Source organism: Amblyomma maculatum, chromosome 1 (genome assembly GCF_055883805.1).
Source record: "Amblyomma maculatum isolate TAMU_Amacu chromosome 1, ASM5588380v1, whole genome shotgun sequence".
NCBI lineage: Eukaryota > Metazoa > Arthropoda > Arachnida > Ixodida > Ixodidae > Amblyomma > Amblyomma maculatum.
In genome coordinates this window covers 129,619,351-129,646,845 of record NC_139344.1, presented here as the reverse complement: position 1 = coordinate 129,646,845, position 27,495 = coordinate 129,619,351, and the positions used below count along the sequence as shown (strand labels likewise).

Sequence of the window (27,495 nt, the reverse complement as noted above, 5' to 3'; positions counted from 1 at the left end):
CATTACTCCATTTAAGCTCTTGTATGCAGGCGCCGCAATTGAGTAAGCGGTCAAGTTCATCGGCTTCTTTCTTCTATGTTTTTCATGATCACCTTCGCAGAATTTCGTGTGGCACACTGGAACATAAGGCTACCAAAATGCTATGTTACTTTTCCGGTGCTGGTATAAAATTTCGAAAATCAGACCAGTGCACTCAGGGAAACAGTGGGAGCGCAGGTCCTTTCTGGTATGCAGTCATCATTGATGTAATTTCTATCCGTGGTCCTGACAAGGCAGAAGGTGATCCACTTACATTTATTTTTCTGTTCACGCCGCTTTCCCGTACTACCAGGTCTGAGAGGGTTAAACAACTGAACACAATAAAATGCGTACACGGGTCGAACATATTTCGAATTCCTTCAGCGAATACATCAGTATAGAAGAACTTGTTGGGCTTGGTGGTGCATGTTGTAACGAAAGAACTATAGCGCGGCCTGTGTCCTGTGTGGTCCTTTTTTGTGTTTGTCTTGGTTGCGCTATAGTTATTTCGTTACAGAATACATCAGTATTTGGTCGTCATATGCTGGCGAAGTCGGTTTCATCGCAGGGCAGTCGCCACATTCCGATGTGGTTTCGAAAAATTGACAGATTGTTTCAACTCGTACATACAGCTACAATTTATAGGTCTATGGGTTCGATGACGCAGGTAACTGTAGGCATGCGAGTCAAAGAAAGAATCCCGCGCTATGATCGTATTTATGTTGTAAACCACATTCCTTCACGTCATGGGTTCTAGCTTTTTTTGCTATTGTTTATTGTTCTCGCAGCTCGAGCTCCGCCGACTGCTGAGACAGCGACGATCGACGCGCGGAGGTCCTCCGACCAAGCAAAGCGCCATGGCTATCAACATTGCGGGCGTGGTGTCCGTGGTGATCTTCTACATCATCATCTTGGTGGTGGGCATATGGGCCGGCCGCAAGAGCAAGAAGACCGGCAACGACCCTGGCGACGCTGACGAAGTCATGCTCGCCGGCAGAAACATAGGCGTTTTCGTCGGGATATTCACCATGACAGGTGCGTCGATGCGCGCGTATTATCCACGAGTACGTCAGCGCGGTAAGGGTACGCACCCCTACCGCAGGGTCACCACTACGTTTCAGCGGTACATGCGCGCTCATTGCCGCTTTACAGCGTTGAGTTAAATGCGCCAATCCTTTGTTATTTCCGCCGGGGTGGCGCAGTGGTTACGGCGCTCGACTACTGTTCCCAAGGATCGAATCCCGGCCTCGGCGGCCGCTTTTCGATAGAGGCGAAAAGCAAGGCGCCCGTGTGCTGTGCGATGTCAGTGCACGTTAAAGAACCCCAGGTGGTCGAAATTTCCGGAGTCCTCCACTACGGCGTCTCTCATAGCCTGAGTTGCTTTGGGACGTTAAACCCCACAAACGAAACCAAACCAAACCTTTGTTAATTTCGAACTTTTTACAGAGGAAGATCGGAAGTGGAGAGACTGGATTTTCTGCCCTGATTGTAGGGTGGAAAAAAAAAAGAAGAAGAAAAGGAAATCTGACGGCTTGAGAGAGCATGCGTATCACGTGTAGGGTGGTTTGATGCTTCAAGCTACAACGCTCATTCCTTTTGGGATGTGAATTTTCTTTTACAACACCCCTGATTCTTGTTCTGGTAGACCTGCTTCCAGAAATTAATTTCTGATTAACTTTAACATGGCCTCTTGTTTTTGCAATTGAAAATCTGAGATTACTTTCTTCTGCCTGGCCTGCACTGCTATGCGACTCAGCGAAAAGATCCAGTGGTCATGGCGTTCAATTGCTGAGCATAAGTTTAGAAGTTCCGACTCGGTCGCGGCGGTCGCATATCGACTGCGATGAAATGCAAAAATGGCGTGAGCTGTGCGATGTATGAGCAGCTAAACAACTCCAGTTAGTCCAAATGAATCCATAGACCTAAAATGAGGCGCCCCTTTTAGCCTGGGCGCTTTCTTTGACGCAATGGCCGACTGCTACTTTACTAGCCTAGTCATCTTGGAAACAAGTGTGAGGTACCTGTAAGTAAGAGATGTTCAAGAAAGTGAGGAAATTAGCACTCGTTGTTTGCCCACGCCTTGTAAATTAAAAGCGATACGCCTGTTTCTGTTTCGAGCATCGGCTCTGCCTTGGCGGATAGGAATGAGACTTCATTCGTGCTGAGGGTCATTCTCCGGAGCCATAAGAAATAGCTCCCATTTTTCTGCCCTCATATTGCGTGTATAGTCAAATTGCGTGGACTGTGGCATCGCGTCGGCCTTTTCTGCATGAATGGCACTGCAGCAAACAGGAAAACAAGGGCAGAGCAGGGCCGCAGCAGAAGCATGTTTTTTCTTCTTTCCTCAATCGTCATTCAGTGCGTACGCAGGCAACTGATATCTGGGCAAATGTGCCGTTTTAGGACTGGCGAACAGCTTTACGACCAGGCCCCGTACCTTGCCGGCTTATCTCACTCGCGGGCGTTAAAAAGCGAAGAAATACGTTCTTATTATTTTCTTCTATTCGCGCTTCATTTCTTCCCGACAGTAGTTTGCTATGGGACCTTTCAAGGATGCAAAAAAAAAAGAATTAAAACTATCCTTGGTTTAACCTTGTTGTACCCATAATGCCGTGCGAAAGCACTATTTGAATTACCTGCGCCAGGACAAGTGGACTGTGACGCCACGACTTGGCGGGCCAAACAGGAGTCAGGCACAAAGACGACTGACGGGTTGTTGGTCGGCTCCGGTGTCCATATAAGTGCTTTCGCGCTAATAGTTATGCCCGATCACAGCCACGTACACGCAGCAAGTTAATGGTTTAAAGGTAGCAATGACACAGATAAATTGATGAACGCCTCAAAGTTCATGTCGTCCGACAACACCGACATGAAATGAATAAATATGTGGAACTACACAGTCCTGCAGGACGCGCAAAGAAAAAAAGTCTGCCGGTAGGGTGGCGTTGAAAGGCGCCTTCACTGTTTGTAATTTACTAATGATTCCTCGCTTCTTGAGAAATATTTCCGGAACATTATAGAAACTTAAGGTTTGTGTCCTAGCTGACATCATTAAAAAAGATCGCGAAGTATAGATTTTTATTTTAGCGTGGTTCTCACAATACAAATGCATCGAGAATCAGAGGTCGTAAAGCATAATTTATTAAAGCGACAGTGTTAAACAGCTCGTGTCGCAGAAAAGCAGGGGTCGGTAACGTCGTCATTAAAAAAAATCATGATTGGCTGATTGGGTCATGGCGTCACAGCCATGACCACAAGCGGAAATTTCAGACGACCCAAAAACTTAAACTTGAGGTCACGCGTGGAATCAAAGCGATTAAAACATGGCCGCCGCATGTCTAAAATATTTCGTAACTTTATAAAGTAATTGATTTCCCCCAAAATTAGGACATTGGGGGAATTTGAGCCCTCGACCTTTCGCTTGCGAACCAGACACGCTTCCGACTCGCCATGCAAGGCACGCTTTTATGCACACCCCCCGCGATGTGGTGTACGCCGTTGCCTCAACGGATGGCGCGCAAGTGCTGAGCCTGCGTCGTCCACAGACCACTGTCGTGACCTGCCCTTAAGTCGGAGCTTGAGCATATTCCATTTTTTGTTTATGCGAAGATGAAAGGCACTCTCGTGTGTTTACGGTGCAGCCCCTTCTTGTCGCGATTTCTGCAGCTGTTCCACAAAGGTATTCCGATCCTCATAACTTGCACGGTAAGGTATAAAGGTAAGGTAAGGTATAAAGGCATTTTCAGGAATAAGCGCTCAGCCGTGATGAGTGTAATTTAACTTAAGGACTCTTCGGATTACATTGGGCTAACTCAATGAAAGATCACAGATTATATTTAAATTCAGCAATTTCGGTCATTAGGGTCAATGCAGAATGATATGGCAGCGCAGGATATCGTCACGCTGCTTGGTGATAATGAGTTTTTATTCGTTTCATGAACCGACATGGCATCTCCTCGTCCGCAGCTTCGCGCTAACCAGCGAACTGAGTTGTTGAAGCTTGATCTCTGCGTTCTATTTAATTGGCTGGATAACTATAGCTTTTCAGTAAATCATGCCCGCCGGTAGAGAATTTGTTCCCGAGAATAGTTTGTTTTCATTCGAAACTTCCCATTTTCAGCAACTATACTCTCACGCTTTTGTGACACTCCTGTAACTTTTGCTTTTTTTTTTCGCACCTGAATGGTTTATTCGGGAAAAGCAGCTTGAGAACACAAGAGTGAGGAAAAAACAGACAAATCCTGAAGCCGCATCAGGGATCTAACCAGGACATGAAAACACGCGCATGATAAAACGTGAAGTAAAACAGAAAACACCAAAACATGTGGCGTCAAGTATGTCAACATATATTTTGAATGCTGCAGAAATGTTGTATATCGAATTCCGACGACCTGCGGCCACGCTTACATTGGCCAGACTGGACGATGCCTAAACATACGCCTCATGGAACACAACATTTCATTCAGCGAAGACCGCTGTAACCTGGCTGACCACTGCCGATATTGTAAAAGATAGCTTGTTCTGTGCCGGTGTTCTCTGCTTACTTCACGTTTTATCATGCGCAAGTTCTGATGCGCTGATTAGATCCCTGATGCGGCTTCGGGTTTTGTTTGTTTTTTTCTCCTCTCCTGGGTTCTTAAGCTGTTTTTCTTGAATAAACCATTCAGTTGCGAGTGAGCGCTTGTGTCGTGCTGTCTTCCCTTCCGTGTTTGTTCTTTCGCGCTCGTTTTAGCATGAATAAGTTTCGGTTACTGTTTGGAGCATCAGTGCCCAACAAATTAGCTAGCAAACTAGTCTACGAGAGAGATAGGTTCGGCAAGTATCAGTTCTTGTCGAGAGATGTTTCCGTGTATATCCAGAGCAGAGTTCGTCGCTCGCCTAATTTAAACGAAACGGCCCCGGTTAATATTACATCTCGTCCGGCTGCGTCTTAATAGGGATTTTAGTGATGGAACGCCGCACTATTGAAAAATGTTGATTTGAACGAAAGTCATACTGTGGCGCGTTTTGTTTGGGGTTCTTGCTTACGCAATTTTACTGGCCGTGGATATTTCTAAAAGCATGATTCCATAAAGTGCTTGCTCATTTAGCCATCCAGTTTTGCAAGTTCAGGTAAGTATTCTTTATTTATATTCTAAATATTCTTTCCTTGCCACCACCTCAGCACCTCCCTCCCTCTCTCCATTTCCTTTTTTTTTTCTCACGGTACCTCTTTAGTGCTGCTCTATTATCCCTATTTTTAGGCCACTAAAAAGCTAGAGGCAAGGGAGCTGGTATGCTTGGGCCGAGCACGCGAGTCGCAGTGATAAAGCACCATTAAAACTCAGAGAAAAACGGCGCTTCATTTCGAAGAAAGTGTACAGCGCCTAAACGCGCAGAAAACTACCACATGAAGCAACGTCCTTACACGCCTCGCATTTCTGCTCCCGTATTACAGAAAGGGTCCATTTGCGGCCCTGGACGGCACCGTAGCTTGTTCCTGCCGACTGAAACCTTTATATTTTCTGTTATTGTTTTTTTTTTTTCATTCTTTCAGCCACATGGGTGGGAGGTGGCTACATAAACGGCACCGCCGAGGCTGTCTACAGCAACGGCATCATCTGGTGTCAAGCTCCAGTTGGCTACGCATTGAGCCTAGTATTGGGTGAGTATACATCATCCAAGCTGCTTCTTCCTTCGATACTAAGCGAAACTCTGGATGCGTATTTTTAAAACTATTTTCAGACAGTGATCGTCGTATGTGTTTTTCATGCAGTACGAAACAACGCGATAGGCTTTATTATTTTCTTTCACGTATCGAGTAAACCAATCAAGAGCTCTTAATGCCTCGTTGCCGGAGTTGCGGGCATATGATGTTCCACAAAGTGGCCCAATTATTCTGTTCTTTTCCTTTTTAAACATTGGTCTCACTCGCTGTTTGGTTTTTATAGGCTGCACGACTGCACCTTGCACGGTTAAATATATAAAAAATGTGAGCTGCGTGAACAAAAGTCCGAGCACTGATAGGGCGCTGTTCATGAATGCGCAATATAGTAGACAGATGGAATAAATACCTATATATAGTCAATAACTGTTAAAAGAAAACGCAATGGCATTGACATTATCAAAGGAAGGAAGCACCCGGCGTATACTTTGTGAACGCCGCAGACTTGCGAGAATCTTATCTAAAATTAAGCGCATCGACGACTGGACAGTACAGTTGACTGCTCTTGGGTCAATAATTTTCTTTGCTGTTGCTGGTGGTAGCTGAGAAAAACGCATTATGGCACTGCTTGCATTGCATTGTTTAGCTTGCTTCTTATGTCTACTGTTCGACAGTGCCAACTGCGATAGATGCACATAATGCGAATAAGCATGTAAAATAAAATCCCTGCGACCAAGAAGAGAAGCCGCAGGGATGAAAGGCCTAGCTCCGCCATCTCCGCAGCGCAAAGTTGCGAAGGGTAGCCTTCACAGCATAGGAATTAATTGGACTTCCGCGAGGGGAGGTTGTGAAATCCTCGCTACAATTAAAAAAATACACGCTACAAAAAGGAACGCGGTATTTGCTATGCTGCTACGTAACCAGCGAACGCACTGGAAAGCATGCCGCTTCTTCCAAAATTAGATTAAAAAAAGGAAGGAATCCAAAAACGGCCATTCATAAGCAGTACTCGTTGACAGTAATCCCATTAAGCTCAAGCGCGAGCAGGAACGACCAGCGCAGGCTCTCACTCGCGATACGCACAAATTCTCTCTTCGCTGCATATATAACCACAGCTCTGTCGTATGCCTCGCATTGGATAAAGTATAGGGCATTTCGCTTACGGAAGCAATGCAAGCGCCCCTGTCAATTTATTCTCTTCTTTTTGCCTTTTATTGGCGTTAGTGTCGATGAAGCGAAACCCCCGTGCTGTCGCTTTGTTTTTTTTTTGTTTTTTTCGCGCTCTCGAGCGTATAGAAGCAGCGGCATAAATTAGTCCTATTAGTATCGCCTATACTCTCGAAGTTTTCAGGCTACTTAATTAAAGTCCCTCAGCCGGCTGCGCAAACTCAGCGCGCTTCTTCACGCCGAGATCGCCCCCCTCCCCCCCCCCCCCCCCACCCCTGTTATTTTTGTATTTTTGAGCATGGACAAAGAAAGAAAGAAAGAAAGAAAGAAAGAAAGAAAGAAAGAAAGAAAGAAAGAAAGAAAGAAAGAAAGAAAGAAAGAAAGAAAGAAAGAAAGAAAGAAAGAAAGAAAGAAAGAAAGAAAGAAAGAAACTACAATTTGTCCCAAAGCGTGTAGTCTTTCAAGATAAAATTTGAATTCGTTCCCAGGAAACTCTCGAAATCTGTGCGCACGACCCTTGTCATTTTGATAACCATGGGAGGCAGGCATCCGACAGCAAGGGCTCCGGCCGCATTCAGCAGCTTTGAGCGGACTGAGCGCTGATATATATGATGCGAACAGCTGTAGTAGAAGACGTATCAAGTTGCACCACACTATTTCTATCATGCTGGTGACCGGGAGGGTGGTCTTGTACCTACCATAACTATGTCTAATTTCAACTTCACTGGCCACCACTATGAACGAAAGCAAGCCTTACTCACACCATTTTTCCCAGCTTTTTCTTTTTTTTTTTTTTTTTTGTTCTATGTTATTCGCTATTGCGGACTACTCGCATTAAGGACAATTCTTCTCGGGGACCAAAGTGTCTGTCGACGAGGCACGACACCATTAGACAAACACGAACCACACTAGTTGCATACTAGCTGAAAATAGTGGCGGGAGGGGGGGGGGGATATTCTGCTTTCTTCGTAAGTGCTATTACAAATACAAGTACAAATAATTTTATTTAGCATCAACACTGATTACCCAGTACTCGTGATGCTACATGGTGCTAGGAAAAAGCCTGCGATGGCTTAACAAAGGCTAGCACCCGCTTACAGTGCAATACAGCAGCGGAAAAAACGCAACAAAACAAGAAAAGACCATAAACATAACGACGGCTTTATATATTACAAAGTACATGTAGACGATAGGACTAATATTGGGTAGTGCAGAACTGCATGTGTTAAAAATATTTTGATTTGAGGACATATACTGTTGTATAGATTAGCTGGACTTGTTAACAGAGGAATTAAGAGCTTGTGGTAGCATGTACATCAACATTTGGCGGCCATAGTTGGTACGGGTATGGGGAACCTTCCAAACCTCGCTGCTTCGTGTGCCATACGCTTTTTCCATACGCTTTTCATTCCACCCAGCAGTGGCATTTGTGTACGTACTGACAAATGTATTCCAAGCTTCGTACGACAGGGAGCTATCTTGTCCCAAAAACGCTTACGCTGAGCTGAGTGTACTGCAAAATGATATGAGCAATTTCCTCTTCGAGCGGCGAGCCAAAGTAAAGGTTGTAACCGCGAGATTTGACGACAATATACAAGACCGACGGATATATGCGGGTTGGCGAGCAGTTCTTCTTATCATTTTATTCCAGGCGGCTACTTCTTCGCCAACAAGATGCGAGCCGAAGGTTACGTGACCATGTTGGACCCATTCCAAGAGCTATTCGGTGGTCGTATGGGCGGCCTGCTGTTCATCCCAGCGCTGTGCGGAGAAGTGTTCTGGTCGGCGGCAATCCTCGCTGCGCTTGGTAAGCAATCTCCATTAAGTCTGCTTGAAGGAACAGTCACTACTGCCCTCAGGACCCCCAAGTCTAACCTAACCTAACCTAACCTAACCTAACCTAACCTATTACATCCAGTCAGTGGCGGTGACAAAGCATCTCATTCAAGGACACAAAGACAAGAATGATCAATGACCGAGCGATGGCACTATATTTAAAGAGCGCCGCAGGACCCAAAACCTTTTCGGGCTCTTTCATAAGGCCTAACGCGTTGCGTAAAAGTACTCCGACGTTTCTGCCGCGGACGTTCTGATGATCAGATGCCTAAACGTTGGGGCGATATATGCGGCTTTTTATTAATATATATATATATATATATATATATATATATATATATATATATATATATATATATATATATATGTGTGTGTGTGTGTGTGTGTGTGTGTGTGTGTGTGTGTGTGTGTGTGTGTGTGTGTGTGTGTGTGTGTGTGTGTGTGTGTGTGTGTGTGTGTGTGTGTGTGTGTGTGTGTGTGTGTGTGTGTGTGTGTGTGTGTGTGTGTGTGTGTGTGTGTGTGTGTGTGTGTGTGTGTGTGTGTGTGTGTGTGTGTGTGTGTGTGTGTGTGTGTGTGTGTGTGTGTGTGTGTGTGTTTACGACGGCCTTATTGCACTTTTTTTTTCTTGCAACCATTCTCGTGCTTAACAACTAACTCCGCATTGTCTGTCGATCACAGGCGCCACGGTGGGTGTGATCATCGACATCGACACCAACACGTCGATCATCGCGTCGGCGTGCATAGCGCTCTTCTACACGTTCTTTGGAGGTCTCTACTCTGTGGCCTACACGGATGTCATCCAGCTCTTCTGCATATTCATTGGACTGGTGAGCTTATTAATTACTGTCTAGAAAACAGCGTCGTCTCTACACCAAATTAACTTCGTTCTGATCATATTTACGGGGACATTACTTATTGTATTAGGTGTTAAATGGTTTGCTTCTTTGCTTTTACTTTGTACCTGTATTTTTGTTCTTGTTAATGGGCTTTGTAGATGTTTTTGTGGCTATTTAACCCGACCGTATATTAACATCTGCTGCGTGCATTCACTGTCCAGTACACACCGTTCTATAAATGATTAGCCTAATGTCAACCTGCTAAAATCACCTCGCGGTGATTGCAGTATTTTTAAATAAAATAAAAATGGCACTGGTCAGTAGCGTGCCCGAGTTCATCTAATTAAACATGCTCTGACACGTATTCCTCTTGAAAGAATAGCCCTTTGCTGATTATAGTTGCAACAGAAATTTAAGCAACATGTCTCATGCGGTCAATTAGTGTAGAAATAGGGCAGCAATAAGTATACCGAGTCATTTTATTTGGAAGGTCCAAAATTTTATGTCAAAGGTAACTGGATTTAGATCTATTTTAGCTGTGGGGCTATATTGGGGGGCTATGGCGGACATCAGCTACAAACCAAGCTGCTTCAATTATTTCGCGAATTAAATAAAAAACTAATTAACTTTTAAATTTGCATTTTAAATAGTTTTTGTATCTGTAGAATTGGAGGTCGTACTCCAAATGGTATACCCATCAAGAAAGATTTTTTTAAGAACGATTGTAGCGCGCGCATTCTAAGGCCCTCAAATGTCGCTCTGATAGGCAGTTTCACACGCTAGCACAGCGCCTGTGACGAAGCTCGCTCCACCCAGAGATTTCTTCTCTCTGCCGGCATCACCTGGAAGCTGCAGACGGGCGCATGGCTATTCGTTGTCAATTTCGTTTCGACCACAGCCTCGCTGATGCCGCTGCGCCGGTACCCAATGCAGTCCGGCCTCAGAGCGTGCATTGGCGAAGCGATCTACGCCGGTCGCGCTGCCGGCACTGGGTTGTTGGGTGAAACCGCCTATCAGGGTCACATCTGTGAGCCTTGTAACGCCCGCTAGAATTTTAGAGAAGCGCAGCTCTTTGGCGCCCATTCCTGGGTTTCGCGTCGGCGTCGGCGTCGTCGGTCTCGTAACCAGTTCCGCCCCCTTTCATCCCCCCAGTTCGAACCGGAGCGTCGCAGGAAGAGGGGGGGGGGGGGGGTACACTAAGCGGCGAACAATGGGGGCAGGAGCGCGGGGGGGGGGGGGGGGGGGGGCACCGGAGGCAGCGCTAGTTGACGCCGCTGACACCGCTAGCGAGCCAAGAAAACGTGCTGCGTGTAGAACACTGACGCCGCCATGCAGAAAGAGGAGGAGGCCCCCCCACTCTTCCTGAGAGGCGGCGAAGGTACTCTCCGGTTGCCGAAACGTCGGCTCGGTGCGTACATCCCGTTCTCACTCGCTTCACTCGCTAGCGACGTCAGCAGCATCGTCAGTCGCTGCTATCTGTTCGTCGCGCAACGTTCCTATGGACCCACGCGCTGCCTCCCGCAACCTCCCGATAACTCAATTGCTCTCTTCATTTCTCCGACCACGAAGCTTCTTTCATGACAGCCAAGAACTGTTAGTGGAGTGTTTCTTGAAGGAATAAGTGTGAAAAATTAAAAAAAAAAGAAGTTGTAAAAAAAAAAAAAAAAAAAAAAAGGTGCAGCGGTGGCGTAGCGGTAGAACATCCGCCTCGCATGCAAGAGGACCGGGGTTCAAATCCCGGTGCCGCGCAATTCTCCACCGGATGAAAAAAAAAAAAAATCCGCTTGTCGATGGAATTGCATAAAACAGGTTTGGGGTGCGACCTGATGCCGGTGAACACCTCCGGCAACGCACTCCCTCACCAGAACAGGAGTTGGCCACCCTGGTGCAGTAATTGGCCGCAACCTCCTATGATAAGCTCCACAAAACCCCGGCCCTCAGTCACCAGCGGCTGCGGAACAACTGACCACGGCGGCGGTCAGACCTGTGACGCAGCAGGGGGTGCTAAGAAAGCCTGGCTCCGCTGGACAGGCCGCCATTGGAAACTGACCCTGGCAACGTTTAATGCTAGAACCCTAGCTAGTGAAGCTAGCTTAGCAGTGCTGTTAGAGGAACTAGAGGAAATGAAATGGGATGTCATAGGGCTTAGTGATGTTAGGAGGCCGAATGAGGCATATACTGTACTGAAGGATGGGCATGTACTGTGTTATCGAGGCTTACCAGGGAGGCGACAACTAGGAGTAGGTTTCCTAGTCAATAAGTATATAGCGGGTAATATAGATGAATTCTATAGTATTAATGAGAGAGTTGCAGGCATCGTAATTAGGCTTAATAAGCGGTATAAACTGAAGGTTGTACAGGCCTATGCACCTACATGTAGCTATGATGACTAGGCAGTTGAAAGCTTCTATGAAGATGTAGAATCGGCAATGCGAAAAGCAAAGACGCAGTATACTGTACTAATGGGCGATTTCAATGCCAAGGTAGGGAAAAAACAGGCAGGGGACAAGGCAGTAGGTGATTATGGTATTGGTTCTAGGAATAGCAGGGGGGAGTTACTAGTTGAGTTTGCAGAGCGCAATAACTTACGAATCATGAATACCTTCTTCAGCAAACGGAAGAACCGGAAATGGACATGGAAAAGTCCTAACGGAGAGACAGGAGAGGCTAAAAATGAAATCGACTTCATAATGTGTTCAACCCCCGCCATTATGCAAGATGTAGAGGTAATTGGGAAAGTGCGATGCAGTGACCACAGGATGGTGAGGTCCCGAATTAGCCTAAATCTGAAGAAGGCACGCAAAGGATTAGTAAGACAGAAAACCATCAACGAATTAGCGGTGAGGGGGAGGGCAGAAGAGTTCAGGATCTCGCTACAGAATAAGTCTTCAGCTCTAACTGAGGATGGCGACATTACCCTAGAGGCAAGGAACAATAATTTCAGAGATATCATAACTTTGTGCGCGGTAGAAGTAGGCGGTAGGATAGTTAGAGAGGATACCGGCAAGCTGTCTAAGGAGACGAAAGATTTGATTAAGAAACGCCAGAGTATGAAAGCTTCCAATCCAACAGACTAGATCGAATTGGTCGAGATATCAAAACTAATCAATAAGCGCAAGGTGGCCGATATAAGGAAGTATAACATGGAGAAAATTGAGCATGCTGTAAAGAACGGGGGAAGCCTTAAAGCGGTAAAGAAGAAATTGGGCATAGGCAAAAACCAGATGTATGCGATAAGGGACAAGGCGGGCAACGTCATCACTAATATGGAAAAGATAGTCAAAGTACCCGAAGAGTTCTATACAGATCTCTACAGTAGCCAAAGTAGTCAGGACCGTAATGAGATTGGCGGTAGGGAAAAACCGTCAGACGTTCCACCAGTGACGAAGGACGAGGTCAAGAAAGCACTGGAAACTATGAAAAGGGGGAAATCAGCTGGAGAAGATAAGATAACTACAGATTTGCTCAAGGACGGGGGAGATATCGTGCTAGAAAAACTGGCCACTCTGTATACGCAGTGCCTGGTGTCATCGAGGGTACCGGAACCATGGAAGAATGCAAACATTATCCTCATTCACAAGAAAGGGGACTCTAAGGACCTTAAAAATTACAGACCAATTAGCTTACTGTCTGTTACGTATAAGGTATTTACTAAGGTAATCGCTAATAGAATCAGGACAACCTTAGACTGCAATCAAGCAAAGGATCAAGCAGGGTTTCGGAAACGGTACTCTACTATCGATCATATCCATACCATCAATCAGGTGATAGAAAAATGCTCGGAATATAACCAGCCCTTATACATAGCATTTATTGATTACGAAAAAGCATTTGACTAAGTTGAAACCTCGGCGGTGATGCAGGCATTGCGAAATCAAGGGGTAGACGAGCCGTACGTGAAAGTGCTGGAAGATATATATAGTGGCTGCACAGCAACCATAGTTCTGCATAAAGAAAGTAACAAAATTCCCATAAAGAAAGGTGTTAGGCAAGGAGACACAATCTCCCCAGTACTATTCACAGCTTGTTTAGAGGAAGTATTCAGAGACTTGGAATGGGAGCAGTTAGGGATAAGGGTAGATGGAGAATACCTCAGTAATCTGCGATTTGCTGATGACATTGCGTTGCTAAGCAACTCGGGGGATGAACTGCAAATAATGATTGATGACCTAGACAGGAAAAGTAGAAAGGTACTTGTCGTGGCGGAGAGGCTTGCGAAACTCGATGAAGTCGTGAGCTCTGCTGTGTAGGGCCACCCAAGATAGACAGGTCACTGCAGAAAGTTCTGACAAAATGTGATTCTCTGGAGAAGGTAATGGCAACCCACTCCAGTATTTCCTGCCAAGAAAACCCTATGGCCAGTCACAATACCATTATCGATATGGCGCCGGAAGATGAGCCCCCCAGGTTGGAAGGCGTCCCACATGTTACTGGGGATGAACAAAGGGCGATTCCTAGTAGCTCCAGGACGAATGAAGCGGCTGGGCTAAAGCCAAAAGGACGCTCAGTTGTGGATGTGTCGGGAAGCGACCGGAAAGTCCGATGTTGCAAGGAGATATATCACATAGCAACATGGAATGTAAGATCTATGACGCAAGGTAAACTGGATATCGTCAAGCGAGAAATGAACAGATTGAACATTGATATCTTGGGTATCAGCGAGCTCAAGTGGACCGGAATGGGAGAATTTAACTCCGGCGACCATTATGTCTTTTATTGTGGGCACGAATCCAAGAGAAGGAATGGGGTCGCTCTCATAGTAAACAGAAGAATGGGCAAAGCAGCGCTAGGGTACAACCCCAAAAACGACCGAATGATTTCACTTCGGATCCAAGGTCACCCTTTCAACATAACAGTTATCCAAGTCTATGCACCGACCACTGCTGCTGAAGAAGCTGACGTTGAGAGATTTTATGCGGACCTACAATGCCTTTTAGACCGCACCCCATCATCAGACGTCGTTTTTCTCATAGGAGACTGGAATGCTAAGGTCGGGAGTGAAGAAATGTCCGGAATTACAGGCAAGTTCGGTCTTGGTGAGCCAAATGAAGCTGGGCAGAGGCTAGTAGAGTTCTGTCAAGAAAACAACCTGACCATAGCGAATACTCATTTTCAACAGCACAAGAGGCGCCTGTACACATGGATTTCACCGGACGGTCTGTACAGGAATCAGATCGATTATATTATTTGCCGGCAGAGATGGAGAAGCGCTATACAAGCAGTAAAAACAAGGCCTGGGGCCGATTGTGGCACCGATCATCAGCTTCTTGTTGCCAAAATTAAGCTTCGATTAAGGAAATTGCAGAAAACTAGAAGGCCTTTCAGGTATGATCTGGATCAGATTCCATTAGAATATGCTGTGGAAGTGAGGAATCGATTTCAAGAATTAGATCTAGAAGACAAAGAGCCCGAAGAGATGTGGACTGATGTTCGTGATATAATACAAGAAGTTGCTACTAAGGTAGTTCCAAAGCAAAAGAAATGCAAAAAAGCAAACTGGTTATCTGAAGAAGCTTTGCAAATAGCTGAGGAAAGGAGGATGGCAAAAGGTATGGGGGTAAGAGAAAGATACAAGGTTCTCAATGCGGATTTTCAGAAAATAGCAAGGAGAGATAAAAATGCCTTCCTGAACATACAGTGTCAAGCAGTTGAGGACAACAGCCAATTAAGGAACACAAGAGCTCTGTATAAGACAATCAAAGATATCAAAGGAAGCTTCTGTGCTAAGCTGGGCGTGATAAAGGACAGACAAGGCAAGGACCTCACTGAAGCCTCAGAGATAAAGAAGACGTGGCAGGAATACACAGAAGAACTGTACAAGAAGGACCCGGATGTGCAAGCCCAACATAAGACGGTTGCAATTACTGATTTCGAGCCGAGCATCCTGAAGAGTGAAGTTGAATGGGCCTTAGCCAGCCTTGCTAAGAACAAAGCTAGCGGAATTGATGACATTCCAGCTGAGTTGCTTCAAAACCTCAACCATGACGACGCTGTCAACATTCTGCATACATTATGTCAGCAAATTTGGACAACCCTGCAGTGGCCACAGGATTGGAGGAGGTCAGTTTACATCCCCATTCCAAAGAAAGGCAGTGCCAAAGATTGTTCCAACTACCGCACGATCGCGCTTATTTCGCATGCTAGCAAGGTGATGTTGAAAATCCTCCAAGGTAGGCTGCAGCAGTATGTGGATCGGGAGCTTCCGGACGTGCAAGCTGGGTTTCGCAAGGGCAGAGGAACTAGAGACCAAATTGCCAACCTTCGCTGGATCATGGAAAAAGCAAGAGAGTTCCAGAAACCCATTTACTTCTGCTTTATTGATTATGCTAAAGCGTTTGACTGCGTAGATCACAGCAGATTGTGGCAAGCTCTCCAAGAGATGGGAGTTCCAATTCACCTCATCTGTCTCCTCAGGAACCTTTATGAAGGGCAAGAGGCCACAGTCAGAACTGGGCATGGCCTTACTGATTGGTTTCCGATTGAGAAAGGGGTGAGGCAAGGCTGCATACTGTCGCCCTGCCTATTTAACCTATATGCAGAGTGCATCATGAGGAAGGCCGGTCTGGACGAGTCTTCAGCTGGAGTGAAGATTGCTGGAAAACGTATCAACAACCTTAGATATGCGGATGATACCACTTTAATGGCAGAAAGTGAAGTGGAACTCAAGAGACTTCTGATGCGCGTACAAGAAGAGAGTGAGAAGTTTGGGCTTAAACTGAACATTAAAAAGACAAAGATCATGGCGTCTTGCCCTATCAAGTCCTGGAGCATCAATGGACAAGAAGTGGAAGCTGCGACAGATTTTCTGTTCTTGGGCGCCAAGATTACCTCGGAAGGAGACTGCAGCCATGAAATTAGGAGACGCCTGCTTCTGGGAAAGAGAGCCATGGCTAGCCTTGACCGCCTAGTAAAGAGCAGATCTGCCAACCAAGATCCGTATAACTCGTGCTATGGTCTTTCCAGTTGTGATGTATGGATGCGAGAGTTGGACTGTGAAGAAGGCTGACCGCCGAAGAATTCACGCGTTTGAATTGTGGTGCTGGCGGAGACTCTTGAGAGTTCCTTGGACGGCCAGAAGGTCAAATCAGTCGATATTGTCAACTATAAACCCTGACTGCTCATTGAAGGGTCAAATTCTAAAGTTAAAGCTCAGCTACTTTGGTCATCTGATGAGAACAGAGGAGTCGCTGGAGAAAGATTTGATGTTGGGAAAGGTTGAGGGTCGCCGGAGAAGGGGTAGGCAGCGAACGCGATGGTTAGATGGCATTCTCGAGGCATTGCAGATGAAGCTATGTGATGTTAAGAAGATAGTTAGAGACCGGAAAGCGTGGCGTGACATGGTCCATAGGGTCACGAAGAGTCGGACACGACTGAACGCCTGAACTGAACTGAAGGCTTGAAAATCAATATGCAGAAGACTAAGGTAATGTTCAACAGCCTCGGGAAGGAACAGTAGTTTACATTAGGTAGCGAAATACTGGAAGTAGCAGGCGAACATGTCTACTTAGGACAGGTAGTAACCGCAGATCCGGACCACGAAAAGGAAATAACAAGAAGAATACGATTGGGATGGAGCGCATTTGGCAAGCACTCGCAGATTATGACTAGCAGCTTACCGGTATCGCTCAACAGGAAAGTATACAACAGTTGCATCTTGCCTGTACTCACCTATGGGGCTGAAACGTGGAGGCTAACCAAGAGAGTTCTACTTAAGTTGAGGACAACCTAGAGGGCTATGGAACGAGAAATGGTAGGGGTAACATTAAGAGATAGAAAGCGTGCAGAGTTGGTCAGAGAAATAACTCAAGTTACCGACATTCTAGTAGAAATTAAGAAGAAATGGACATGGGCAGGACATGTAGTGCGAAGAGAGGATAGCCGATGGTCGCTGAGGGTAACAAACTGGATTCCAAGGGAAGGAAAGCGTAGCAGGGGGCGGCAGAAAGTTAGGTGGGCGGATGAGATTAAGAATTTCGCAGGGGTCAAGTGTATGCAGCTAGCACAGAACCGGGTTAAGTGGAGAAATATGGGAGAGGCCTTCGCCCTGCAGTGGGTATTATCAGGCTGATGATGATGATGATGATGTCTTGCTCGAAATCTTTGCCTCAATTTATCGAAAAGGTGAAACAGCTGATCAGCTGCGCTCAAATTTCGCATTAGGAAGTAACGTAATCGTGGGCGGCGATTTTTCTGTAATAAAATCTTTTTAGAGGCTATACTAATTGGAAGACGAGCCCCAATTCTGCAAATACAACATACCCCTAAAGTGAAAGGTCAGAAAAATAATTAACGTATTCAGTTAATAGCGAAGTAATTGAAGCCTTCTGCGTCTTATCTGAAGTCCGCCGTAGCCCACAATATAGCCCCAGGGCTAAAGTTAATCTAAAGTCAGTTACCCTTTGTTTTTTTGTTTTTGTTTTGTTTTTTTTTTAACTTTCTAAACAGAACAACCGGTATATAACCAGCCAGCCTACAGGGTAGGGTTTTTTTTTTTTGTTATTTTTCTCTGCACCACGGCGCATGCACCTGCTGTTAAGCGCGAAATACTCTATGGTCTATGAAGCTCGAAATGCTCTATAAAGTCGCTCCCAACTCGTTCCTGGCCATACTATGCGCAACCCTAGTACACTTTTTTCTTGTATATTCCGCTTCATGCACACAGCGTGTTAGGTGATTTTTGAAGCAAGTGGACACGGTCGTCTCAATGTTTTGCCATAACTTTTACGCGCCGATGCATGTGTTTAACAACCACCCTAAAGAGTTCAAAGAAATGCCGAGAAAAGAGCGTTGACTCGCCTTGTAGCAGGCACATTTGTAACCGGGGGCATGGACGCACGGCATGGACGCACAAGGACTTCTCGAGCGGTCATGGCACGCTCCAGTTTATACAGACAGAATTGATGCTCTTACGAAGCGGCCTCGGCGTACTGCGCAACAGAGTTGTATGCATTTCACACATAATGATACGTCTTGAATAGATTTAGAATAGCAGAGGCGCGTACACCGGAACACTGGATGCCTGCTGCGCTGCCAGGTGGGGCACGCACCTGCCACTGCAAGCGAGCCTCCGGTAATCCTGTATGCGTTAGGCCTCTGCTCTGCTAAGTCTAAGAAGAGGGTAGAGTCGGGCTGGTTAGTTCATGTTGGAAGGTAACGATGAAAACAGCGCTTACAGGAGCTATCTGCTGTCTTGTCAGTAAGCGCGCTTTTCATGTTCCGCTCCAACATGATAGATCTCTCTATTGTGTGCCGCGAACACACGCAATAGCTCGTCGCTGTTCTGTGTGGCTCTCGGCACTCATTCCGGATCCCGAGTGGCGGCAGCTTACATGCTTTTGGTGTCAACAAATTTTGTTTTTAAATCTCTCATAAATTGCAAATGCAGACAAAAACGGGCTGTCATTCTTTTATGTTTCGAGGGTCCTTACAAAGGCCATACCTGCATCCAAGAAATGAGATTAGGCCAGATGGAAGGGGCTTAGTGTGAGTCATTCTGTTCGCGATAGGCTAGCTCCTCAAACAGCGACTCTTCGGCTGGCTACCGTGACCGGCCTTCCATAGGTGCGGGTGCAATCTAAAATTGGTATTTAGCGAGAATAGCTTGTGCACTCAGGCCCCGTAGACCGCAGGTGAGCTCTTCTTCCTCTAGCGAGCACCGTAGCTTATTCCAGTGCTTCACTTCTGTAAATTAGAGTTGTCGAAGTAATGCCACGAAGACCTATCTCTTTCGGAAGAGCATTTTCTACTGAAGCCTACAGTCTGTGCAACTCTTCCGGCCTCAGCAAGAGTATTCAGCCGGAGTTCCCAGGCTATAGCGCGATCGGTAAAGTTCATGCTTTTCGCGTTCACACTTAATTGCAGCTAACGCCAGTGCTAACAACAGTCTGCTTGTTTATCTTCCGCAGTGGCTGTGCATCCCGTTCTGCATGATTAACGAGTCAGTGGGTACGCTTTCGTATCCGACGAACGACTGGGTTGGCTCCCTGGAGCCGAGGTACGTGGGACAGTACATCGACTTCGGACTGCTGCTCATCCTCGGTGGTATCCCATGGCAGGTGACGTCAGCATTTCTCTTCTTGTTATACATGCCCCTTTTTATAGGGCTGTTCAGGTGCTCGGAAAACAATGCTATGCAACGTGCAAGCAGCAGAAATGTTTCATAACATAAGCGCACAATTCTCAACCCGTTTATCCGCAGCTTTCTTGTAATTATTACGGCCTTTAATGGTAGGGTAAGGCGTCAACAAGGCTTTGTGTCTCTTTCGCAGGTCTACTTTCAGCGGGTCCTTTCGTGCAAAACTGCCTTCAAGGCGCAGCTGCTTTCATACGTGGCTGCCTTCGGGTGCATTATCATGGCTATCCCTGCCATGATCATGGGTGCTGTCGCCAAAGCTACAAGTACGTCTGAAATTTGCATCTGTTCCATTATAAAAGAGCGTAGTTCTGAGAGGGTTTGAATGAAGATACTATATGCTATAGAATATGAAGGAGCACTGACTATTTCCTATCGTATAGCCCTCTTCTTTCTCTCGTTCTACCCTATATGATATAGAAGCACGGTGAACATATGCTGGAGTGCTTGGGAGAGTCGTACAGTGAATAAGAACCTATCACTGGCAATTTACGCCTCACGCAGCAGCGGTAGCTGCGCTTTCATGTCCTGAAGGACAACGGTGATCCTTAAATGTTCATTAAAGACAGCTTTTAAGCAAGCATCGTGACGTCTTGCGCGACGTCACGATACCGTCTCTTTCGTGGAGTGAGAAAAAGCAGGTGCGGACGCAGCGGCTGTGCTAAGGTGGCTAGGAAGAGGCGTGATAAACGGTGTGGCTCTGCCTACCCCATTTGTAACGCCTGCCCTATACACAGGTGAAGGTCGGGATTTGAATGGTGCCGCACATGTGGGGATATAACGTCCGCGTGGAGAACATCACAGAGAAAAGGGACAGCTGCGAAAAGAGAAGGCAGAAATGCCCATAGCGAGCTTTGCTTGATAACGCTGATGGAAAACGGAAGTGCAGGAAGCGGGGTGGAGGCACTGTTTCAGCGCGGCATAGCACCCACTGCGGTTGCGCTTGACAGTTGCGACAGGGTGGCCATACTAAGAAGCGGTAGTGGCACTTTGAGGACACGAGGCAGCTCATGGTGATCATGTAATAATTGTAGTGAACAGAACGCCGGTCTGTTAGAATCAAAGGTTAAAAGCGGAGTTCTCAGCGTGTAAGGGCTGAGTGCAAAGGGCGGTTAGACATTTCCAACTGTGCAGTGAAACAATAACGAAGCGAAGATAACGCTGTACCCCAATCAATATTTTAAAGAGACTAAAAAACGTCCTAGATGTATTAATATTTAAACGGCATAAAGGAAGTAAGCGGAAATTAAGCAGCACTTTGCACACGAAGCAACTGCGCTGAACAGAGTGCGAGAGGAAGGTTACAGCGCATAGAAGGCTTATTGGATTTCTTATTATGAACGAAGCTAGTCTGTAGGAAGTAAGGATAAGAGCAGCAAGATTATTTGTGCTTAAAATATAAATGTACATTTAGAAAGGTACATCTAGGGGAAGGATATATTATTTCGGTAGGGGATATATGTGCTATAGGCGGTAGGAACAGCGAAGAAAAATAACCGAACTTCCCTGGCACGTTTACTCATTTAAGCCGGTAACTTGTAGTAAACATGTACATTTTCGCGAAGTTTGTAACTTCTAAGATCACCGTTTATGCTTTAAAAGCGCGACCTGCAGACTGTGGCTGCGTAGAAAGCCCTGTAGAGAAGTTGCAGCGATTACTTAGAGTCAACAGTACGTTTTAAGCATGGAATGCGGTTCGCTCCCGTTCTCAGCAAATTAAGGCGAACAACGTGCTGAAACCACAGAGAGCAATACGCAGAATATAAACCCTAACTTGTCCGAAAACCGGAACGTTTTCATCCCACAGCCAGCCAAGAGAACAGCTTCCACACTTGAAACCCCGAGCGGCGATACACATGCCTTCGTATCCTACCATTCGGCCACTTAGCAGCAGCGAGGGCAGCCCTGGTTACATATGGGTCGCATCGCTTCCTTCACCATTCGCCCGTTTGTTCTGTGCGTTAAAATGCTCGTCGTGTCAAATATAGAAAGGCTGCACTATGCCGCCAAGGACAGCTTTATGTAGCCACACACGAAGGTAAGATTTCGACCTAGTTGAATAAATGCGTCGATAAGGCGGGTGATGAAGGGCGGCCAAGCTCTATGGCGCGTCAAGCACCGAAAGCAGCGAGGCATACTTAGTGCGCTGCCCAGCACGAAAAGCGTAAGTGTCGGCACATCAAGCACCAAAAGCGGTAAAGGAAGCCAAGCACACTGTCGTCTTTAGAAAGGTGGCTGATGGCGGGGGCTGTTTAGCCGCGAAAGCAGCCAAGTAGACTATGCACGCTACCTAGCTAGAACAATAGACACGAGCGAAAGCATCAGTGCATTTTGCTGCAAAGACCCTGGGCTATGCTCGTGTGCAGCGACCACCGTCGTATGAACTACCCGAGAATGTGCATTTCCTTTCCTGCGATGCACTTGATGCTTAGGCCGATTATCGACAGCGAGATATGTTTTGCAAATTATGAAACAATCGATGAGTGAATTTCAAAACCGCTGAGTGGACAAACAGGGGGCTCTTTTGACAACTACTGAGGCAGTGAACGTAGAACAGAGGGGTGTCGGTGTATTATTTTATGAGACAAAGCGTGGCAACAGGGGCACATGATTGTTCGTATTCTTGGCGGTCAAGAGCCGAGTTGTGCGTACAACAGTGCAAGACTGCCTCATACGTAAAATCTGTGTTTTTTTATTTTTTTAGTAGAGGATGAAGCGATTAGAGTCAATAAGCACCGCAAGTAAAAACTATTATCAACCATTAGGTTCATAACACATTTTATGGGAAGAAATAAAAACAAAAACATGGTAATCACTCACACGTATAACGACGATTCGGAACAGAGGAATGAACGACCCTTTTACTCAAGCAGCGAGATGCACTCGAGCGAGTATTCTGCAATCAACTCCATAGACAGGAGTGATTGCTCTTCTCCTGTGTGGACGATTCATGGGCGAGCCGCAGAGTGAAGGAAAGGGCGCGCTGCTGCCGCAGGATGGAACGAGACGGCATTCACGGGTCCTCTGCCCCTGGACAAGGAGCACACATCGCTGGTGCTGCCCATGGTGCTGCAGTTCCTGACTCCCGGCTTCGTCTCGTTCGTGGGGCTGGGCGCCGTGTCGGCTGCGGTCATGTCCTCCTCGGACTCCTCCATCCTCAGTGCCGCCTCCATGTTTGCCAGGAACGTCTACAAGCTCATTTTCAGGCAGAATGCGAGTATTCATTTCCTCCTTCTTCCGCTGCCCTCGGGCCATCCCTGTCCGTGTATGAATATAACCAACTTAGGATTACTCATGGCCGTATTACTCGTAGAGAGCACTTGCCACTTTAATTAAGTGGGGGCAGAGGGGGGGGGGGGGGGTGGAGGGCTAATGTGCTGGTTATGTACGGATTGATTTGTGGCTCGCTTTGCTTCGCCCGACGATAAGGCCATATGCTACGAATATTGCCCTGGGGATGTGCAGCTGTCGACTTGCTTTCGGCGACACACTTATTATAAGTAACTCCCACCAAGCTCATAAAACCGCTGTAGCGGAGCTTGATGCAATCAACGACATATGGTTTGTCGTTATGCAGCGCTTAATTCTCAGAGCATTTTTTATATATACCGCTTAGTTAAATAACAAGGAAATTATGCAAACTGTTTAATATTCTGTTTGGGGCCAAGTGGGTTTCATTAAGTTGTAGAGGGGGTTCCGACAACCTCGCCAGTTTCCTCTACCAACGTACAGTCGGCCGCTTTTTTTTTTTTTTTTTTTTAAGTATATCGCGCGAGTGTCGACTGCCCAGCACTGCTACGGAGAGGAGAAAGTATGCAAGGGTAAAGGCTGTAGTAAGCGCCATCTGATAAGCTGCTCTGATTAGTGCGAGTCAACGCCTGCCCATTATCGGCTGCTATGCATCTGAGTTCCAAAAAGCTGTGGCCATCTAGTTTTTATTTGCGGCGTATATTCCGGGCGCTATATGCATACATTTGCGATAAACATCAGAGTACTCCTAAGAAACCAGTTACAACCATTCCAAAAAAACCCCATCTTTGAAGATGTACAATATCGGCGCATTAATTTACTGGAACTAATGCCCTCCAGAAGCTACTCGCAAACATCCCCGAAGCCTAGGGTCGGGCAGGGAACTTTACGCGTTTTCACCACAGTAACAACTACGAAGCAGTTTCAATGAAACAAATGTTCTCGCTGCTCGGCCATCGAAAGTACAGTATTATGCTACACAGTAATGGAAAGTTTATCCCGAGGTTGTCTTTCAAGCAGCAGAACAGCCAAACGGACGGCCCTGACTCCAGCTGCATGACTGACAGGCATGCATGTTCTCTCTCCCGATTTCCTCTCTGCTTCGCCTGGGCGCTGCTGCACCTGGAAATCGACACTTGCTCGATACTTTTTTAAAAAAGTGGGTGACTCTACAGTACAGTCTCCTGCGTGCTCGTTTTTGTTTTTGTTTTTTTTTTTTTTTGCTTGAAGGGGGGGGGGGGGGACATTTAAGGAATGCCCGCGAAATATAAAATCAGCACCACGTCACTGCGCTAATTCCCTATTATACTGCAGCCCTGCCAACCGCGTTTTGAATACGAAAAACGTGCTCGCTGACCGTGCCCAAGTGAACGGCCACCACCCACTTCGACGGGCTCTACAATGACAGAAATAGATAAAATGGAGACTGCCTTCAACTACGCGACTTCATTCATTTTCTTTTCTTTCTTTTTTTTTTCTTTTTTTGCTATTCCAGGAAAGTGGATTAATAAAAGCTTAATGTGAGGTGAGCTGGCTGTAGGTGGTCTGCCCATCACTTTTCGGACTGGCACTATCCATTTACCGGCAGAATGTGCTGACACACTTCCGTGATTGTGCTAACAGCGGCGTCAGCCCCTCTTTTTGAGACGGCGAACGACGCGCACCCTTCGTTGATTCAAAACGCGTTTGGCAGCGCTACAACACTGTCGCACTGCAGCGTCAGTCACGTGGTCTATTTGTACGTTGGTGGAAAATTTGCGCCGGTTTTTTCTGAACCACCTCTATAACTTTTCACGCGGTCTTAAAGTTAATATTACGAATTCTGCGTAATTCATCCTAATTGAATAATTAAGCTTACCAAAAAAAAAAAAAAAAAACGCCCTGAGGGGCTCTAGATGATTGCAAACAATTTGGCGTTGGTTTCACCCAGGTCATTGCACCATTTTTTTTTTTTAATCCTTCACTCCATCTCACTCTTATTTCTGGTCAATGAAAGCCAGTTTGAGTCAGAAGCGCGAAGTCATTACAGTAGGAAGAAATGTAACGTTCGGCTTGTTTTCAGGGAATGTTTTCATTTGGAAGAGCTAGGGCAAAAGTACACCCCACGCTTTTCATTAAAAGTACAGCAGCAGCCAAACGCGTGAATAGGTTGAAATTACAGGTATGTGTACCCAAGCACATGATTTCAACAGCGCATGTTCCGTTAGCTGATGTTTCATTCAAGGGAGTGAGTATGTTACCGCGGTATCAGCATCAGGGGCAGGGCCGTTTAAGTAAGTATACGGAGCCCGTTCCTCCTGCGACTGTAGGGTGACCAATTGTAGCGGCCCCCGTAACGACAGCAAAGCTCCGGTCAATTGTGCATCAATTTTACATTCAAAATACCTTTTAATTTTTTTTTTTTTTTACTTTCGCATTATTCCTCTTACTTCAGAAGAAGCCGCGCTTATTTCAACCTCTGTCGTCATTTTTGAAAACGCTCTTTTACTTTTAGACCAAACGCCTTGGGTGTCAGTTCATAAATATAGATGAAGCAAATCATTTCTGACTTCTAGATGTTATAGCGTGCCGAATTTAAATACCTTAGTCTATAAGTAATATTTTCTTATCCGTTTTCCCCAGGTCGCGCACAAAGATGATTTAAGATGTGCAATATTAAACGTTCAGCTGTGAACAGATGAAACCTGAGGTAGCCTAACATTCACCGCGCGGAACAGATAGCGCGTAATGCTCTCTCGCAGGTGGCGCTCTTACTGATTTTCGATGTAGCAAAGGCTCTAAGACAGCGCTTATTCGTGACACGTCCATGCAGGCCTCCGAGCGTGAAGTGATCTGGGTGATGCGTGTGGCCATTCTGTTCGTGGGTGCCATGGCCACCGCCATGGCGTTGACAGTGAAGTCCATCTACGGCCTTTGGTACCTGTCATCGGACCTCGTCTACGTCATCCTTTTCCCGCAGCTCGTCTGCGTCGTATACATAAAGAATCACTGCAACACCTACGGCTCCCTTGGCGCCTACATCATCGGGTTACTACTCCGCGGCTTGGGTGGCGAGGACATTATAGGCCTGCCACCGGTCATCAGGTATGCAAAGATAAGAGTGTCGAAATGATTACAGCTTCGCGAACACCTAACTCTGTCCCGACAAACAATCGGGTGTGGCCATGAGACAACCATGAAAGGGGGGGGGGGGGGGGGGGGGGGTGTACGGCAACATTATGCCGCGAGCCAGGACACTATACTGACGGATGCAGTATGGACGAATCAAACAGTCCATGTAGTCTTACATAGGCTTTAATATCAGTCGAGCTCAAGGAATGTACCCCTACAGCTAAGTCTGCCATACTCCAGCGCATCATAATTGCTCAATTAGTTGCCAAGATGTAGGCTCGCATATATTTAAACAGCGGTTCGTTGATAACGGCATTTGCAGTGCTCTGCACACTCCCTTGTCACATGTCAAAAAAGGTACACTGTAAACAAATGAGTAGTTAGAGGCCAACGCCGAGATTGAAACTAAACGTCTGGGAGGCGTTTAGGTTTTGATTCATATACATCGCCGTACAAAAAGCAACTAAATAGCTGCATTACACTGACTGACTGAACAATCCAGAGTATGCCAACGCTCTTAATGTGAGAAATCACAATCGCCGTTTGCTGTGTGCCACCATGAAAGACGTTTTGCCTTCCAGATACCCGTTCTACAACGAGGAGGACGGCCAGCTGTTCCCTTTCCGGACGCTCGCCATGCTGACCAGTCTGGCGAGCATCGTGTCTATCTCTTCGCTGATGCGCTGGCTTTTCGAAAGTGGCACCCTCCCCGCGCGTTTCGACGTGTTCCACTGCGTCGTCAACATTCCCGAGGACATCATGAAAGTTCAAGAGCCCCACGAGGGCGAGATGACGGTGCTCAACGCGGGGGGCCTTGTCAAGACCTACCAGACCGAGATGAACGGCCGCGTCAACCCGGCGCTAAACCTGCACCCCGAGGAAGACGTCGAGGGGTTCCAGGTCAAGTCAACTGTGGCCGTTGGAGCCGATCCGCTGTCCCCGTTCGGTGGTGGGCCACTGGCCTCCAATGCGGCGCAGCCGCCGCCACCACCGCTGGGCGAAAGGGGTGACGCACTCTCATCTGAAGACACTACCAAGCTCTAGGCTTGGCAGGGGTTCGGACGAGCCTCGGAGATGCACGGGTTCTAGTTCGCCCAGCTTCGGGCGCCCCCCCCCCCCCTCCCCCCCCCCCCCCCCCCCCCTGTCGCCCAGCCCTCCTCTTTCCATGCCTCCACAGGCGCACGTGAGCCGGCCTGCCCCCTCCACCCTCGTCTCCTGTTCTGTCGCGCCCGTGTTCCTTGTGCGTGTACGTGTTTGTGCTGTCTGTACCAATGGTCGCCTGGTATGTCGTGGTACGGAGCTGCGCTCAGCAGTTTTGAGGTGAGTCGGTGGCGGCAGGAAACCTAAGAGGGCAGTGTAATGCCGGACGTTTTAGTCAAAGCCCTTCTCACGCTAAGAATGATGCATCATCGCGATTTTGGGCATTTACTTGCCCCAAAGAAACGCACGGCAGCCCGTTTGAGTAATAAGTAGCTGGAAGGAACAGGCAGCAGGAACTACCA

General features: G+C 46.8%; 1 protein-coding gene across 1 annotated transcript; it reads left to right on the top strand.

The window, feature by feature from the left end:
* Nucleotides 1–811: 811 nt before the first annotated feature.
* On the top strand, nucleotides 812–27,101 carry ChT (choline transporter). The gene is made up of 9 exons (XM_084585896.1): nucleotides 812–1,053; nucleotides 5,555–5,662; nucleotides 8,481–8,636; nucleotides 9,344–9,492; nucleotides 19,407–19,556; nucleotides 19,770–19,899; nucleotides 22,629–22,846; nucleotides 25,695–25,966; nucleotides 26,575–27,101. Exons 1-9 carry the CDS (start codon nucleotides 876–878, stop codon nucleotides 27,035–27,037), a joined length of 1,824 nt encoding a protein of 607 aa, XP_084442022.1. The 5' UTR covers nucleotides 812–875; the 3' UTR covers nucleotides 27,038–27,101.
* The last annotated feature ends 394 nt before the right edge of the window (nucleotides 27,102–27,495 follow it).